Genomic DNA, 19,048 nt, shown 5'->3' with positions numbered 1-19,048 from the left:
GAAATGTTATGAAAGTTAGACCAACAATTAGCTTAGTAATGTCTTTGCTCTTTGTGGAATTCTTTTTTTTTCCCCTTGTGAAGTATTATTTTGTGTTAGTTTTTATTTTAAAACGTTCCCCAATATTGGGCCATAGCCCAGCTATTTCTAGTCTTTATAAGCAAACACCTCTCTCTATATGTCACTGTAGATATTAAGCATACTTCTGACAGATAGCTTCCCCTAACTTGAACTACTGAACCAAAGTAAATGAACAAAACCAAAATCACTATAAAACTACCCTTGCATATGTTGGTCAAATCTATACCTCCACAAATTGTATATAACAGTATCTGTTTTCCCACACCCAAATAAGAAATCTGTTGTCATTTGAGTTGGTGTTCCCTTATATGCAGTGTGTCATTTCTCTCTGGCTGCTTTCAAAATATTTTCTTTGCTTTTAGTTTTCAAAAGTTTAATTGACATATCTTGGAGTAGACTTGGGGCGGGGGGCGCTGATCCTATTTGGGATTCACTCAGCTTCTTGAATTTGCAGAATTACATCTTTTGCAAAATTTGGGAAGTTTTCAGCCATTACTTCTTCAAATACTTTTTCAAACCCACTCTCTCTCCTTCTCAGACACTGATGATATGAATGTTGGATCTTTTGTTATTGTCCACCAGGTCCTGAAGGCTCTGTTCATTTTGTTTCCATTTATTTTCTCAATGTTGTTCAAACTGAGTAAATTCTACTGATCTATCCTCAAGCTCACAGATTTTGTGCTCTGTCATCACCACTCTATTGACCATTATACAAGTTTTTTATTTCCATTATTGCATTTTGCAGTTCTATAACTTCCCTTTTTTTTTTTTTTTTTTGGTAACTTCTATTTTTTTGCTAAGATTTTCTATTTTGTTTATTTGTTTCAAGAGAATTTGTAATTGCTTGTTAGGATGTTTTTATGATGGCCGCTTTAAAATTCTTGGTCAGACAATTCCAAATCCGACCATCTTGGTGTTAATCATTGATTGTCTTTTCTCATTCAAGTTGTGATTCTCCTGGTTCTTGGTATGGACAGGTGATTCAAATTTTATCAACATTTGGAAAACTATGCTAGAAGACTCGGGTCCTAATTTAAATCTTTTATAGTGGGAGGTGGTCTTCCTCTTTAGATTTAGCACCAAGTCCTAGTCTACTTTTTCAGGCTGTAGTTCTAACGAAAATTTAATTCTCAGGGCATTCACAGTGGTATTTTCCGTATGCTTGATTTTCTCCTGGTGCTGCTACTAGGTTTCCACTGGTCCCTGATGGTGCTGCAGTGACAGTCGGTGGGGAGCTTCCTCAGGTTGGCTATCTGGTGCCTCTAGGTCGGCAAGGAGTCTCCAAGCACAAGGACAAAGAGCACTTTCTGGGCTAGGCACCTGTGTCGTGGAGACCTGGCACCCTCTGTCTCATTGGGGAAGGGGAGTCTCATGCCTAGTAGGGAATAACCATACTTCCCTGGCCACTTAATGTCAATGGAGTTCCTGATCAATTCCCCCTTGGTGTTGTTGGCAAGACTCTCATTCAATTTTAAGGAAAGGAAGAGCCTACCTGCATCACATTCTGTGGTTAGGCTGGGAGTCTGCATTACCCCAACATTTGCTGTTGGGTGACAGTTATAAGACACCCTGTCACACTATGTTGTTCCTCTGTTACTGGGGTCCCTAATTTCTCCTCTTTGCATTTTTCAGAGTTCTCCTTTGTTCGCCTCTTGCGTTATTTCCAGAGTTTATACTGGTACTTAGCAGAGAGTATCAGGGAGAATTAAATCTGATGATACATGCAGAACACATAAAGCAATGTATAGAATATATAGGTAAAGGGCAACAAATATTATTATTATGGAAAGTGGTGAGATAAAAATACAGATAAAATGGTACCAGAGTTCAAAGAATATATAGATAACTTTAATCTGAGTGATTAACAGAAACATCATGGTAAGGGTGGCATTTGAGCTGAGCTATTCATTTGGTAGGATTTTACTCAGAAAGATTAGGAGAAAAGAATTTTTTACAATAAAAACAAACAAAATTTATTTGGGGAAACTCATTCTTCAAGAAGGAGAGAGCATAAATAAAGGTACAAAAGTGGTGAAATAGCGATGTACAGGGAACGTAAAATTTTTTAAGTATAGGTTATATAATATATATATATATACTTTTTTTTTTTTTCCAAGAGCAGTGGAAGATAAGGTTGGAGGAGGCATGTTGGAACCAATATTTGAGAACATCAGATTCCAGGCTAAGGAATATGGACAATGGAGAGTCATGGATTTTGAGGCGGTCAAAGGGAAATAAAGCAAGAAAAGGAAAAAAGAAGTGATGGAGGGCATTAAAAAGACGGCAGTACTTATGATGTTAAGACCTGACAAAAGTGTGAGAAAAGAGCATTCCAGGCACACAGACTAGCGCCTGCAAAGATGCAGAGGCACAGAGCTGATCTCCCTGCTCTGTACTTTGTGACCACCTAGAGGGGTGGGATAGGGAGGGTGGGAGGGAGGGAGATGCAAGAGGGAAGAGATATGGGAACATATGTATATGTATAACTGATTCACTTTGTTATACAGCAGAAACTAACACGCCCTTGTAAAGCAATTATACTCCAATAAAGATGTTAAAAAAAAAAGATGCAGAGGCAGAAGCCTGCCTGGCTTGTTTGAGGGATAACAAGGCCAGTGTAGCAGCAGCAGAGTAAATGAAAGAGAAAGCAGAAGATGAGGTCAGAGAAGTAAAAGGGAGTAAAGGAAGGGACCATATTGTGCAGGGTCTTCTAAGTCCATGATTAGGACTTTAGCTTTTATTTTTGGTGAGATAGGAGCATAGTGAGCAAGAGACTGACATCATCTGACTTATGTCAGATCGAATGGAATATTCAAATTATTTGCTATAACTTTAAAAGTTTAACTTAAATTCTTATTTCCCATTTGGCTTATATTTGGCAAACTCTTGTTTTTGTACACAGAGCCAAGAATACTACATTTTAACAGTCACTGTGGGAGTGGAGGAGGGGGAGGAGTAGGTGGCTGTATGTCCCTGCAAATGCTAAAATATTTGCTATATGGCCCTTTACAGGAAAAAATTTGCTAACGCGTATCTTTTACTATAATTTCAGAGATGCTTAGTATTTATTATTATTGAAATTAATATAATATCAGCTTATATTTTTGTGTGCTACTATGTACCAGGCACATATTATTATTATTTTAATCAGCCCTCTGAGGAAACTGGTATTTTTTATTCCCAATTTATAGATGAGGAAATAGGTTCAAAGTGTCTTAAAAGGCTTGCCTAATTTTTCAGCTGGGAGGGACTAGTTTGCATCAGACCAACTCTTCTGCCTAGAACAACTGGTCTAGAAAAGCCAAAATAAAATAGAAATAGCATCCATTTCAGGGCATCAGAACAGGGCTTGAAAAAAACAAGAACCTAGAGTTAAGAGAAAAGATTGAAATGAACCCAATATTCTGTGCTACTTTTTCCTTTCACAGAACTTGCTACTGATTCATAGCTGACATGGGGCAGAGAAGATGATAAGCAGAGCAGTTAAGAGGCTAGGAAACAGCTCTATACTAGGAGACCAAAACTGGAATTTAGGGTTACAAAGACAGGGAGAGCTTTAAATGCCAAGCAAGATCCCAGAGAGAAGGGAAGAACAAAGATGCAAGCTTGAATTCAGAGATGCTTTTCCCCTGAAGATATTTGGCAATCTGTAAACACTGGCCAAGAGATGGAGAAACCAAGCAGAAATCCTCAAAAAGATTTCTATTTTGAAAGTAAAATATAGTTTTCAGCAGTCTCAATGCTGGAGGAAACAAAACAAAACGAGTTTCGAGAAAAACACCACTAACCAAACTGTTATAAGAAGAGACAGAAAACCTGAATAGTCCTAAAACTATTAAAGAAACTTAATAATTTAAAACTTGCCCATAAGAAAAGCTCCAAACTGAGAGAGCATCACCAGAGTAGAGTTTTCTTCCAAAGGAAGAAATGAAACCCATCTTACCAGACTCTTCTAGATAATAGAAAAAAAGGTAATTTCCCACCTTATTTTATGAGGCCGGTATAACCTTTATACCAAAAACATGCCAAAAACATGATGAAAAACAAGAATAATAGGCCAATTCTCTCACATAGACATAGATTCAAAATATTAATAAATAAAATCCAGTGATTGATATATATTATGTGTGTGTGTGTGTGTGTATATATATACATATATATATATATATGTATATATATATATTTTTTGGGCTGAGTTGGGTCTTCGTTGCTGTACACAGGCTTTCTTTAGTTGTGGCGAGCAGGGGTTACTCTTCGTTGCGGTGCACGGGCTTCTCATAGTGGTGGCTTCTCTTGTTGCGGAGCACGGGCCCTAGAGCATGCAGGCTCCAGTAGTTGCGGCACGTGGGCTCTACAGCGCAGGCTCAGCAGGTGTGGTGCTCGGGCTTAGTTGCTCCACGGCATGTGGGATCTCCCCAGACCACGGATCGAACCCGTGTCCCCTGCATTGGCAGGCAGATTCTTAACCACTGCACCACCAGGGAAGTCCCTGATACATATTTTTTTTTTAATCAGTCATCAATTTTATACACATCACTGTATACATGTCAATCCCAATCGCCCAATTCAGCACACCACCATCCCCACCCCACCGCAGTTTTCCCCCCTTGGTGTCCATACATTTGTTCTCTACATCTGTGTCTCAACTTCTGCCCTGCAACTCGGTTCACCTGTACCATTTTTCTAGGTTCCACATACATGCGTTAATATACGATATTTGTTTTTCTCTTTCTGACTTACTTCACTCTGTATGACAGTCTCTAGATCCATCCACGTCTCAACAAATGACTCAATTTCGTTCCTTTTTATGGCTGAGTAATATTCCATTGTATATATGTACCAAAACTTCTTTTTTTTTTTTAATTTTATTTATTTATTTATGGCTGTGTTGGGTCTTCGTTTCTGTGCGAGGGCTTTCTCTAGTTGCGGCAAGCGGGGGCCACTCTTCATCGCGGTGCGCGGGCCTCTCACTATCGCAGCCTCTCTTGTTGCGGAGCACAGGCTCCAGACGCGCAGGCTCAGTAATTGTGGCTCACGGGCCTAGTTGCTCCGCAGCATGTGGGATGTTCCCAGACCAGGGCTCGAACCCGTGTCCCCTGCATTGGCAGGCAGACTCTCAACCACTGCGCCACCAGGGAAGCCCCTGTACCACAACTTCTTTATCCATTCGTCTGTCGATGGGCATTTAGGTTGCTTCCATGACCTGGCTATTGTAAATAGTGCTGCAATGAACATTGGGGTGCATGTGCCTTTTTGAATTACAGTTTTCTCTGGGTATATGCCCAGTAGTGGGATTGCTGGGTCATATGGTAATTCTATTTTTAGTTTTTTAAGGAACCTCCATATTGTTCTCCATAGTGGCTGTATCAGTTTACATTCCCACCAACAGTGCAAGAGGGTTCCCTTTTCTCCACACCCTCTCAAGCATTTGTTGTTTGTAGATTTTCTGATGATGCCCATTCTGACTGGTGTGAGGTGATACCTCATTGTAGTTTTGATTTGCATTTCTCTAATAATTAGTGATGTTGAGCATCTTTTCATGTGCTTCGTGGCTGTCTGTATGTCTTCTTTGGAGAAATGTCTATTTAGGTCTTCTGCCCATTTTTGGATTGGGGTGTTTGTTTCTTTAATATTGAGCTGAATGAGCTGTTTATATATTTTAGAGATTAATCCTTTGTCCGTTGATTCATTTGCAAATATTTTCTCCCATTCTGAGGGCTGTCTTTTCGTCTTGTTTATGGTTTCCTTTGCTGTGCAAAAGCTTTGAAGTTTCATTAGGTCCCATTTGTTTATTTTTGTTTTTATTTCCATTACTCTAGGAGGTGGATCGAAAAAGATCTTGCTGTGATTTATGTCAAAGAGTGTTCTTCCTATGTTTTCCTCTAAGAGTTTTATAGTGTCCAGTCTTAACATTTAGGTCTCTAATCCATTTTGAGTTTATTTTTGTGTATGGTGTTAGGGAGTATTCTAATTTCATTCTTTTACATGTAGCTGTCCAGTTTCCCCAGCACCACTTATTGAAGAGACTGTCTTTTCTCCATTGTATATCTTTGCCTCCTTTGTCATAGATTAGTTGACCATAGGTGCGTGGGTTTATCTCTGGGCTTTCTATCTTGTTCCATTGATCTATGTTTCTGCTTTTGTGCCAGTACCATATTGTCTTGATTACTGTAGCTTTGTAGTATAGTTTGAAGTCAGGGAGTCTGATTCCTCCAGCTCCGTTTTTTTCCCTCAAGACTGCTTTGGCTATTCGGGGTCTTTTGTGTCTCCATACAAATATTAAGATGATTTGTTCTAGTTCCATAAAAAATGCCATTGGTAATTTGATAGGGATTGCATTGAATCTGTAGATTGCTTTGGGTAGTATAGTCATTTTCACAATGTTGATTCTTCCAATCCAAGAACATGATATATCTCTCCATCTGTTGGTATCATCTTTAATTTCTTTCATCAGTGTCTTATAGTTTTCTGCATACAGGTCTTTTGTCTCCCTAGGTAGGTTTATTCCTAGGTATTTTTTCTTTTTGTTGCAATGGTAAATGGGAGTGTTTCCTTAATTTCTCTTTCAGATTTTTCATCATTAGTGTATAGGAATGCAGGAGATTTCTGTGCATTAATTTTGTATCCTGCAACTTTACCAAATTCACTAATTAGCTCTAGCAGTTTTCTGGTGGCATTTTTAGGATTCTCTATGTATAGTATCATGTCATCTGCAAACAGTGACAGTTTTACTTCTTCTTTTCCAATTTGTATTCCTTTTATTTCGTTTTCTTCTCTGATTGCCGTGGCTAGGACTTCCAGAACTATGTTGAATAATAGTGGTGAGAGTGGACATCCTTGTCTCGTTCCTGATCTTAGAGGAAATGCTTTCAGTTTTTCACCATTGAGAATGATGTTTGCTGTGGGTTTGTCATATATGGCCTTTATTATGTTGAGGTAGGTTCCCTCTATGCCCACTTTCTGGAGAGTTTTTATCATAAACGGGTGCTGAATTTTGTCAGAAGCTTTTTCTACATCTATTGAGATGATCATATGGTTTTTATTCTTCAATTTGTTAATATGGTGTATCACATTGATTGATTTGCGTATATTGAAGAATTCTTGCATCCCTGGGATAAATCCCACTTGATTGTGGTGTATGATCCTTTTAATGTGTTGTTGGATTCTGTTTGCTAGTATTCTGTTGAGGATTTCTGCATCTATATTCATCAGTGATATTGGTCTGTAATTTTCTTTTTTTGTAGTGTCTTTGTCTGGTTTTGGTATCAGGGTGATGGTGGCCTCATAGAATGAGTTTGGGAGTGTTCTTTCCTCTGCAATTTTTGGAAGAGTTTGAGAAGGATGGGTGTTAGCTCTTCTCTAAATGTTAGATAGAATTCACCTGTGACATCATCTGGTCCTGGACTTTTGTTTGTTGGAAGATTTTTAATCACAGTTTCAATTTCATTACTTGTGATTGGTCTGTTCATATTTTCTATTTCTTCCTGGTTCAGTCTTGGAAGGTTATACCTTTCTAAGAATTTGTCCATTTCTTCCAGGTTGTCCACTTTATTGGCAGAGTTGCTTGTAGTAGTCTCTTAGGATGCTTTGTATTTCTGCGGTGTCTGTTGTAACTTCTCCTTTTTCATTTCTGATTTTATTGATTTGAGTCCTCTCCCTCTTTTTCTTGATGACTCTGGCTAATGGCTTATCAATTTTGTTTATCTTCTCAAAGAACCAGCTTTTAGTTTTATTGATCTTTGCTATTGTTTTCTTTGTTTCTATTTCATTTCTTTCTGCTCTGATCTTTATGATTTCTTTCCTTCTGCTAACTTTGGGTTTTGTTTGTTCTTCTTTCTCTAGTTCCTTTAGGTGTAAGGTTAGATTGTTTACTTGAGATTTTTCTTGTTTCTTGAGGTAGGCTTGTATAGCTATAAACTTCCCTCTTAGAACTGCTTTTGCTGCATCCCATAGGTTTTGGGTCGTCGTGTTTTCATTGTCATTTGCCTCTAGGTATTTTTTGATTTCCTCTTTGATTTCTTCAGTCATCTCTTGGTTATTTAGTAACGTATTGTTTAGCCTCCATGTGTTTGTGTTTTTTACATTTTTTCCCCTGTAATTCATTTCTAATCTCATAGCGTTGTGGTCAGAAAAGATGCTTAATATGATTTCAATTTCCTTAACTTTACTGAGGCTTGATTTGTGACCCAAGATGTGATCTATCCTGGAGAATGTTCCGTGCGCACTTGAGAAGAACGTGTAATCTGCTGTTTTTGGATGGAATGTCCTATAAATATCAATTAAATCTATCTGGTCTATTGTGTCATTTAAAGCTTCTGTTTCCTTATTTATTTTCATTTTGGATGATCTGTCCATTGGTGTAAGTGAGGTGTTAAAGTCCCCCACTATTTTTTTTTGTTTTTTTTTTTTTGTTTGTTTTTTTAATTAATTAATTTATTTATTTTTGGCTGCGTTGGGTCCTCGTTTCTGTGCAAGGGCTTTCTCCAGTTGCGGCGAGTGGGAGCCACTCTTCATGGCAGTGCGCGGGCCTCTCACTATCGCGGCCTCTCTTGTTGCGGAGCACAGGCTCCAGACGTGCAGGCTCAGTAGTTGTGGCTCACGGGCCCAGCCGCTCCGCGGCATGTGGGATCTTCCTGGACCGGGGCACGAACCCGTGTCCCCTGCATTGGCAGGCGGATTCCCAACCACTGCACCACCAGGGAAGCCCACGTCCCCCACTATTATTGTGTTACTGTCGATTTCCTCTTTCATAGCTGTTAGCAGTTGCCTTATGTATTGAGGTGCTCCTATGTTGGGTGCATATATATTTATAATTGTTATATCTTCTTCTTGGATTGATCCCTTGATCATTATGTAGTGTCCTTCCTTGTCTCTTGTAACATTCTTTATTTTAAAGTCTATTTTATCTGATATGAGTATTGCTACTCCAGCTTTATTGTGATTTCCATTTGCATGGAATATCTTTTTCCATCCCCCCACTTTCAGTCTGTATGTGTCCCTAGGTCTGAAGTGGGCCTCTTGTAGACAGCATATATATGAGTCTTGTTTTTGTATCCATTCAGCAAGCCTGTGTCTTTTGGTTGGAGCATTTAATCCATTCACGTTTAAGGTAATTATCGATCTATATGTTCCTATGACCATTTTCTTAATTGTTTGGGGTTTGTTTTCGTAGGTCCTTTTCTTCTCATGTTTCCCACTTAGAGAAGTTCCTTTAGCATTTGTTGTAGAGCTGGTTTGGTGGTGCTGAATTCCCTTAGCTTTTGCTTGTCTGTAAAGCTTTTGATTTCTCCATCGAATCTGAATGAGATCCTTGACGGGTAATCAAGAGTAATCTTGGTTGTAGGTTCTTCCCTTTCATCACTTTAAGTATATCATGCCACTCCCTTCTGGCTTATAGAGTTCCTGCTGAGAAATCAGCTGTTAACCTTACGGGAGTTCCCTTGTATATTATTTGTCGTTTTTCCCTTGCTGCTTTCAATAATTTTTCTTTTTCTTTAATTTTTGCCAATTTGATTACTATGTGTCTCGGCGTGTTTCTCCTTGGGTTTATCCTGCATGGGACTCGCTGCATTTCCTGGACTTGGGTGGCTATTTCCTTTCCCATGCTAGGGAAGTTTTCGACTATAATCTCTTCAAATATTTTCTCAGGTCCTTTCTCTCTTCTCCTTCTGGGACCCCTATGATGCGAATGTTGTTGCGTTTAATGTTGTCCGAGAGGTCTCTTAGGCTGTCTTCATTTCTTTTCATTCTTTTTTCTTTATTCTGTTCTGCAGCAGTGAATTCCACCATTCTGTCTTCCAGGTCACTTATCCGTTCTTCTGCCTCAGTTATCCTGCTATTGATTCCTTCTAGTGTATTTTTCATTTCAGTTATTGTATTGGTCATCTCTGTTTCTTTGTTCTTTAAATCTTCTAGGTCTTTGTTAAACATTTCTTGCATCTTCTCAATCTTTGCCTCCATTCTTATTCCGAGGTCCTGGATCATCTTCACTATCATTATTCTGAATTCTTTTTCTGGAAGGTTGCCTATCTCCACTTCATTTAGTTGTTTTTCTGGGGCTTTTTCTTGTTCCTTCATCTGGTATATACCCCTCTGCCTTTTCATCTTGTCTATCTTTCTGTAAATGTGGTTTTTGTTCCACAGGCTGCAGGATTGTAGTTTTTCTTGCTTCTGCTGTCTGCCCTCTGGTGGTTGAGGCTATCTAAGAGGCTTGATGGGAGGCTCTGGTGGTGGGTAGAGCTGACTGTTGCTGTGGCTGTCAGAGCTCAGTAAAACTTTAATCCACTTAACTGTTGATGGGTGGGGCTGGGTTCCCTCCCTGTTGGTTGTTTTGCCTGAGGCAACCCAACACTGGAGCCTACCTGGGCTCTTTGGTGAGACTAATGGCAGACTCTGGGAGGGCTCATGCCAAGGAGTACTTCCCAGAACTTCTGCTGCCAGTGTCCTTGTCCCCACGGTGAAACAGAGCCAGCCCCCGCCTCTGCAGGAGACCTTCCAACACTAGCAGGTAGGTAGGTCTGGTTCAGTCTCCCCCAGGGTCACTGCTCCTTCCCCTGGGTCCCGATGCACACACTATTCTGTGTGCGCCCTCCAAGAGTGGGGTCTCTGCTTCCCCCAGTCCTGTCGAAGTCCTGCAATCAATTCCCACTAGGCTTCAAAGTCTGATTCTCTAGGAATTCCTCCTCCCGTTGCCGGACCCCCAGGTTCGGAAGCCTGACATGGGGCCCAGAACCTTCACCCCAGTGGGTGGACTTCTGTGGTATAAGTGTTCGCCAGTCTGTGAGTCACCCACCCAGCAGTTATGGGATTTGATTTTACTCTGATTGCGCCCCTCCTACCGTTTCATTGTGGCTTCTCCTTTGTCTTTGGATGTGGGGTGTCTTTTCTGGTGAAGTCCAGTGTCTTCCTGTCGATGATTGTCCAGCAGCTAGTTGTGATTCTGGTGTTCTCGCAAGACGGAGTGAGAGCACGTCCTTCTACTCCGCCATCTTGGTTAATCTCCTCACACTGACCGCTTTTATCATAGGATTCCTTATTTCAAACACCTCCAATGGCCTCCCTCTTTCAACCTTGATTCCACTCAAAAAGATATTTTTAAGCAACACAATCAGGATAAGAATTAAGCAAAATTCTGGCCCAAAGAGTTCCCTGCTGCTGCTGCTGCCGCGGCTGAACTCTCATCTTCTATATCCTGATACATATTTTTAAAAAGAAAATACTTCTTGATCAAATTTGCTTTATTCTGTGATTCCAGGGATGGTTCAACACAGGCACAATAATAAAAGAATATAATTTACCACATCAATAGAATAAATGGGGGAAATCCAGGGATCATCTCAATAGGTGCAGAAAAAGCATCTGATAAAATTCTACACTCATTTATGACTTAAAAGAAAAAAGTTTTTAGTAAAATGGGATTAGAATAGAACTTTCTTAATCTGATAAAGGGTATCTATAGAAAACATTAGTGGTGAACATATTGAATATTTTCTCCCTGAGTTCATGAACAGGACAAGGCTGCCTACTAGTACCACTTCTATTCAACACTGCATTAAAGATCCTAAACCATACAGTTATGCAAGAAAAATGGCAAAGGATTGGAAATAAATTAATAAACCTGCCCTTATTCATTGATGATGTTATTATATCCCTAAAGACTCTAAAAGAATCCTCAGACAAGATATTAGAATTAATAAGTAAATTTAGCAAGGACACTGGATACAAGAATCAATATATAAAAATCAACTGAACTTCTATGAGGCAGCACAAACTATTAAAAACATGGAACTTCTAAAAATTGACACCTTTTACAATATGTTTTGCAATTTTAAAAATTAAATATCTAGGAATAAATCTAACAAAGTATGCATGACCCCTACACTAAAAACATTATTAAGATAAAGATGACACAGATCAGCAAAGGAATATACCATTTTCATGGATTGAAAGCCTCAGTATTATGAGATGTAAATTCTTCTCATACTGATTTATAGAGTCAATATAGTCTCAATCAAAATCCTAGCAGTATTATTTTTGTGTGTGGAAATTTTCAAGTTTATTAAAGAGTAGTCAAGATAACTTCTTTGAAGAAGAACAAAGCTGGAGAACTTACTATCAGATATCAAGACTTATTATAAAGTTACAGTAATTAAAGTAATGAGTGTGGTATCAGTGTTTCAGGAGAGACAAATTGACAAACAGACCAGAAGAGAAAGTCCTGAAACAAATCTACATATGGTCACTTGATATATGACAAAGGTTATAATACAGTGCAAAGAAGAAAGAATGTGTATTTTGTTCAACAACTGGAACTGGGTCAATTGGATAACCATATGGGAAAAAAATGTGTCTTGATCTATAAATCACACCATACAGAAAAATCAATTCTAGATGCATTACAGATCTAAAGATGAGAAGTAAAACCATAAAACTGCTAGGAGGTAACAGAAGAGGGTAGACACAACCCAGAGGGTAGACACAACCCAGGAGGTAGACAAAGTGTTCTTAAATAGGACACACACAAAAAAATCACTAGACAAAAAGGAAATGATTGATAGGTTGGCATAAAAGGAAGTGATTGATGGAGTACTTTTAATAAGACACCATGATAAGCCAAGACAGGGAGAAGATTTTTTTTATGAATATATATATTCATGTCCAAAATACATAAAGAACTCCTACTGATCACTAAGTAAAAGGTAGATAATCAGCAGAAAAAATGGGGAAAAGATCTTTACCAGAGGATATCTGAGTAGCAAATTAACATAAAAAGATTCTCAGCTTGATGAGCCATCAATGAAATACAAATACTAAAACCACAATGGATACTCTTCAACAGCTACCAGAATGATTTAAAACAGACATTACCAAGTGTTGGCAAAGATGCAGAACAACTGAAACATCCATATACTGCTGATGGTTGGGTAAAAGTGATACAAACTCTTTGGAAAATTATCTGGTGCTTCCTACTAAAACTGAACATACACATGTATACCCTATGACCCAGCAATGCACTCTAATGTATATATCCAACAAAAGACATCAACAATGTTTCAGCAGCATAACTTGCAATAGACAAAAAACTGAAAAATAAAACAAATGTCAATCTGCTATAGAATGGATCAATTAACTGTATATTCATTCAATGAAACACTAAATAGAATGAGAATGGATGAATTACTACTATGTATAATAACATGAATTAATCTCACAGATAAATTTTGAAAGAAGCAAGACAGAAAATACATATGAGTAATTCCATTTATATACAATTCAGAAAAAGACAAGAAAAACTAAGTTGTGATGACCGAAATCAGGATTGAAAGGACACTTGGGAGAAGTTGATGACTAGGCGGGGAGCATAGGGGGCTTTTGGGGTGCTGAATTCTTCATCTGAAAAATGGTCACATGTATATATTCACTCCGAGAAAATTCATCAAATTATACAGTTATGACTTGTACACTTTTATATATGAGCGTTACACTTCAATTTTTTTTTTTTTTTGGCCATTCAGCGCAGCTTGCAGGATCTTAGTTCCCTGACCAGGGATCAAACCCAGGCCCATGGCAGTGAAAGTGCTAAGTCCTAACCACTGGACCACCAGGAAATTCCCTATACTTTGATTTTAAAAAAAGGATTATTAGGGAAAGAGGGGTAGGAGAAGAGAGAAATAAAAGTCTGTGTGACCACAAGCCCATGCTCTCAACCAGTACTGCTTACTTATCTTTAGATTTTACCAATAATTTAGATACTCTTTTAATTGGAAACTGAGGATCTTGGTGAATATGACTGATGAAAAAGGCCACTATTTAGGTCAAGAAACCCCAGCCCCTTTTAGGTCAGATGTGGTCTTTCTCACATCATCTGACTGTAACAGTTACACCAGAGAATATTTTTTTCTTAATGGGCTGTTGTGGCTATTCCATTTAAAGTTTAAAAATAAGAATCAACCACTCAAAGGGGTGTTCATTTTTCAAAATTTTATGTTGGGACAATAGAAGTAATATGTCTGTAAATACAAATGACAAAGATTTGATTTTTATTAATGTTTATCTATTAGTGTGAAAAACATCAGGTTTCAAAACAGCATATGAAACATAATATTACAATCTTTGTAGACTAGAATTATATAAACCATATGTTTCAATACAATGGAAAACTAGGAAAAGATCTATAAACATATATATCAAAAGTTAACAAAGTTAACATAGTTATTCTTTGATGTTTGAATGATTTTCCTTTTTTCTCCTATACTTCTATTTTTAATTCTACTGATAACAACATAAAGTGATCAAAAAATCTTTAAAAAGTACATTTTGTATGATTCCATATATATAAAGTTCATAAATAAAGAAAACTAATGCTAGAAGTCTGGATAGGGATTTTCTTTGGAAACACAGATAATGACTAGAATGGCACACAAGTGAGGCTTGTGGGATGCTGGTAATGTTCTATTTCTTGTTATGGGTACTAGTTATATGGGATGTTTAATTTTTGAAAATTCATTGAGCTGTGCAGTTTTCTGTACATTTACCAATAACTCTAGGTGGAGTGAACTGGGGGGAAAAGAGCCTCATATTTAATATAGATGAGCCCAGATTATATTAGCAACATTTTAAAAATAACTATTTATATAAGTTTGGTTTCATATTTTCTTTTCCCTTACAATTAAAATATATTTTTTAAAAACTACCTAAATGAAGTTCTGGTTATTTTAGTTCAGCTAAAGAAAAATCTTACAGCATATAAATTAAAGTTACATTCAGAAGATTTCTATGTCAAAAATTTGATTACAAATATTATTAGTGATATCACTTATATTTACCTGATAGTGAGGTTTATACCACTGCTTTAAGTCCCAATCCCAAAGAATCATCTGGAAAAAAAAAAAAAAAAAGAATTCACTTATTTACAAACCAGAAATAAATAAATATATGTAAAGACAAAATGGAGCATATTCAATTACAGATACCTAAAATAGCTTAAAGTTTGGGAGAGGAATTGGGAAGATTAGAATAAAAATTATCTCTAGATGGAATATTTTATTAATTACACAATCTGTGATTGAGAAATCAAAAGAAGAGTCAGGATAAAGTCACTAAACTAATCTATATTCAAAATATCGATTCAAAATATCTATTACCACAGAACTGAAAATATAAATCCAGAAGCATATCCATTCACTAAAAATACAAGAAAAATGACAAATCACCATTCTTCCCCCTCCCTACCCTCTCCAAAGGCTCATAATTTGTCATTTTAAACCAGTGTCAGTAGGTGGTGCTATTTCCTTACCAATAAGGCACTTCTGTCAAAAAGCACTTTACAAAGCTTGCCCTTGGTTTAGATTAAGCATAAAGGAATGGATTTATAAAAAGCTACACACAACCCTTTTGATCCTGTTTTTCTCCTTTATAGATTCTCAATGGTAACTTCTTAGTACCAGACTAGTTTTTTCCTGCACTTCTCTTCCTAGCAGGCCGTGTGGCTACTTCCCCATCTAATAGTCACTGCTCTAGGAGATAAAATTAGCTTAAATTTGGCAAGCTATAACTGCTACCTACCATTAATCCTAAATTTCTTCTAAGTTTTACTTAAGTAATAAATAGGTCTCCTCCTTTTGCCTAAATAATTGATTATAATTGTGATTTTCTACATGGCTTTGAACCCTAGTATCGAACATAAGCCTAGTTAATTTGTAACACAATCACAATTTCTATGTACTGAAATATTTGTGTTGTTTCTTGTCCTTGGTCGTAAGGATCCTGATTGCAAAAGATCATAAAATGTTATCTACTCTTTCATTGGTCCGATATTTAAATAGGAGTTGGCAGATTTTTTTTCTGTAAAGGTACAAATAGTGAATATTTTAGGCTTTGCAAGCCACGTAAGGTCTCCATGGCATATTCTTTGGTTTTTGTTTTTGTTTTACAACCCTTTAACATGCAAAACAAAACAAAACAAAAAAACATTCTTAGCTCAGTGGCCATACAAAAACATGTTCCTGGCAGGATTTGGTCAGTGGGCTATAGCTTGCTGACCCCTTTTAAAAATCGTCAATTGTCATTATCACCATCCTTGCAGAAGGTCATCTCTTGCCAGTAAAGAGAAACCTATCTCTTCCCAAAGAAAATCCAGACCACTTACAAAATTCATGGACCAGTACCTGCAAAATGGCTATGGTACAGCTACATGCAAAGTACATAATATACATTAGTAGACGCATCAAATTTACGCATTATTTTATATGGCCCTAAGTGTGGTCCTCATATAATTATTTCAGGTTGTGATTTAACCAGCATAAACTCTAGATTCTAGAGATATTAATTAATGCAGTTTAAGACATTAATAACTTCTTAAGAACATTCACATTAAGATTAAAATAACCTAAAATCCCTAAATTTCTTTTGTACTTGATATACACGCTCCATTTTCTGCATGCTATTCTTACACAACTGGCTTTTTAGTCCCAACTGCAGTACTTTACTTCAGTCCTGATTTCAGCCTGTCCAAGTTTCTTTGGAGAGTGGAATGTCGACTAGCCTATTCACCATTCTTCCCATCATCATGACATTTGTAAATCTGATGTTTTCTTAAGTTCACTTTAAAAAGTACAGAATGAACAGGAGTGAAAACAGAACCACAGGATGGATCACTAAAGATTACCTATGAGATTTGCGTCTCAGTCTGCATACTTGCCTAACATACTATCATCCAATCCATACCTCCACATTTCTTCTACGATGATACCATCAAACGGTGACATACCTACACCTCATTTCTCCTAGTCATTAGTCTGAGTAGAAGTTGATTTCTTGCTAACGCCAGCATACTTTCATTAGGAGGGTTTCTTAACACTGAGTCTTCCTTGCCTCCCACTTGCTACTCTGGCTTTGAATAAACTCTTAAGCAGTAGATCAACCTTATTTATAGTCACTTTCTCTGCGATCAAAAATACATTTGCCAAAAAGCAGCAGGTCTTAGTCTCAAATCCCCTGCATATTAGGAACTGAAAAGAGATACAGTGAAAGCCACAAATCACTGGTAGACTGCCTTCTGTGTAAATTGGACAACTAGAATATTAGTGATTTTGAGAAAACAAAATTTTCTGCATAAGTAATAGAAGATGTATGATCCAGGAATTATACAGCTGCAGCTAGGTACATCTTACAGCAGTGTTATTCAAGGTGTGGTCCACAATAAGAAAGTACAGAAATGAAGAGTAAATGTTTAGAAATTTTTATATCAATTTGATGTTGCTGAGTTGATTTTAGTATATTTTACAAAAGCAGATTGGGGCAAAAACCCCAAAGCTTGATCCTTTTCTATATAGTTTGATGCCAGGAGACAACATGGATGAACAGAGCTGCACTGTTTGGGGCAGCAAGAAAACTAAAAATGACCCAAATGTCCATCAATAACAGAATGGGGAAATTTTGGTACATTCATGCAGTGGAATACAATAGTGAAAATGAATGAAGGATAGCTACAACCTATATGAATGAATCTTAAAAACATAATGTTGAATGAGAAAAGTCACAGGAGGATACATACAGTATAATTACATGCAATATAAAATAAAATATTCATTGAAATATACTTTTTAGAAATATAAACATACAGGAAACTATGAAGAAATTCAGGATGGTTATCATCTCTAAGGGAGAAGAAAACTGGATCTGGGAGTGGCATACAGGGAACTTCAAATTTACTGGTAATGTTCAAAGATAATTTTGGGTCGATAGTGTTTTTTGTCCTTAGTGTCTAAACTGGTAAAGAAGTAGAGACAGTGACTAGAGTAAACTCTTGAGGAATTGTGCTATACATGGCAAGAATGAAATGGAGCAATAGCCAGAAAAGAATGTGGGAATAATACTTTTGTTGTTAAAATGGTAGGTTCTAGAGCTTGTTTCTACTTGATAGGAATGATCCCGGACAGTAGAACTAATGATAAAGGGTAGAGTGCGTGATTTCCGAAGCAGCAAAATCCTTAATGAAAATATTGCTCAATACCTCTATAATATTAGCACATAGATAAAATTTTAAACTAAGAAACAGTAATAGAGTATTAGCCATTATTAATCAAATCTGTGAATCACCAGTTGTTCCTCAGGGGTCTGGAATATTTGGGGGGGGGGAAGAACCAATTTAGTTTACATATATTTCAACATTGTGAACTGCAAGATTAATTCTGATTTCCACAGAAATATCATCATCTTAACCATTATATTTTGTTTTTATCTTTTTTAAAAACTTTTGGCCAAGCAGCTTGTTGCATCTTAGTTCCCTGACCAGAGATCGAACCCATGCTCCCTGCAGTGGAAGCGCAGAGTCCTAACCACCGGACCACCAGGGAATTCCCAACCATACATATTGAAAAGCGAGGCAGGTGCCCTAAGGCCTGCATTATTCTGCATGACTACAAATCATCCTAGGTAAAGTATTTTCGTGTCATTTGAATATTATTGTTTATATCTATTGAATTTGCATTTTTTGCATTGTTACATTATATCTCCAATCCAAAAAATAAATGGCTCAAAATTGGTTTCCTAAAGCTTAAGGTACTAATAAAAATAGTAACAAAACTCAGAATAAATGCTAAGCCTGAATCGAGAACAAGACTCTAATGCAATCTGACTACAAATCTGTGGGTGTGATAATACCACACAGACCCATAAAAAAAATATTACTAAGTCATACAACAGTGACTATCTAAAAACTGGATTTTTTTTTAGACTCGCAATTCATTCACCTTATATTCTTCTGAATGTTGTCCACTTTGAAACTTTTAAGACATTCAAACAAAATGTGAAGATTTTTTGGTAAACCAGTAGAACTTTTCTAGAACAATAACATAATGCTTTCTTATATGAAACTGAAGATTTTTGTTCCTAAAACAGAAGTGACATAAACTAGAGGCACCATTCAGATTCTGTGCTCCTCATAGGAAAAGCGTATAAAAAAAGA

At 37.2% G+C, this 19,048-nt stretch overlaps 1 protein-coding gene across 1 annotated transcript in view; it reads right to left on the bottom strand.

Annotated features, from left to right (window-relative positions):
- The window catches only part of PDE3B (phosphodiesterase 3B), a 172,429-nt gene that overhangs the window by 59,404 nt on the left and 93,977 nt on the right, over window positions 1-19,048 (bottom strand). The window contains exon 2 of the mRNA XM_036859888.1: window positions 14,907-14,957. Coding sequence (XP_036715783.1) covers window positions 14,907-14,957 — 51 coding nt within the window. The remainder of the gene's footprint in view (window positions 1-14,906; window positions 14,958-19,048) is intronic.

The sequence above is a fragment of the Balaenoptera musculus genome, chromosome 8 (assembly GCF_009873245.2).
Source record: "Balaenoptera musculus isolate JJ_BM4_2016_0621 chromosome 8, mBalMus1.pri.v3, whole genome shotgun sequence".
Lineage (NCBI taxonomy): Eukaryota > Metazoa > Chordata > Mammalia > Artiodactyla > Balaenopteridae > Balaenoptera > Balaenoptera musculus.
Note: the sequence above shows the minus strand (reverse complement) of the source record. Positions and strands in the feature narration are given on the sequence as shown.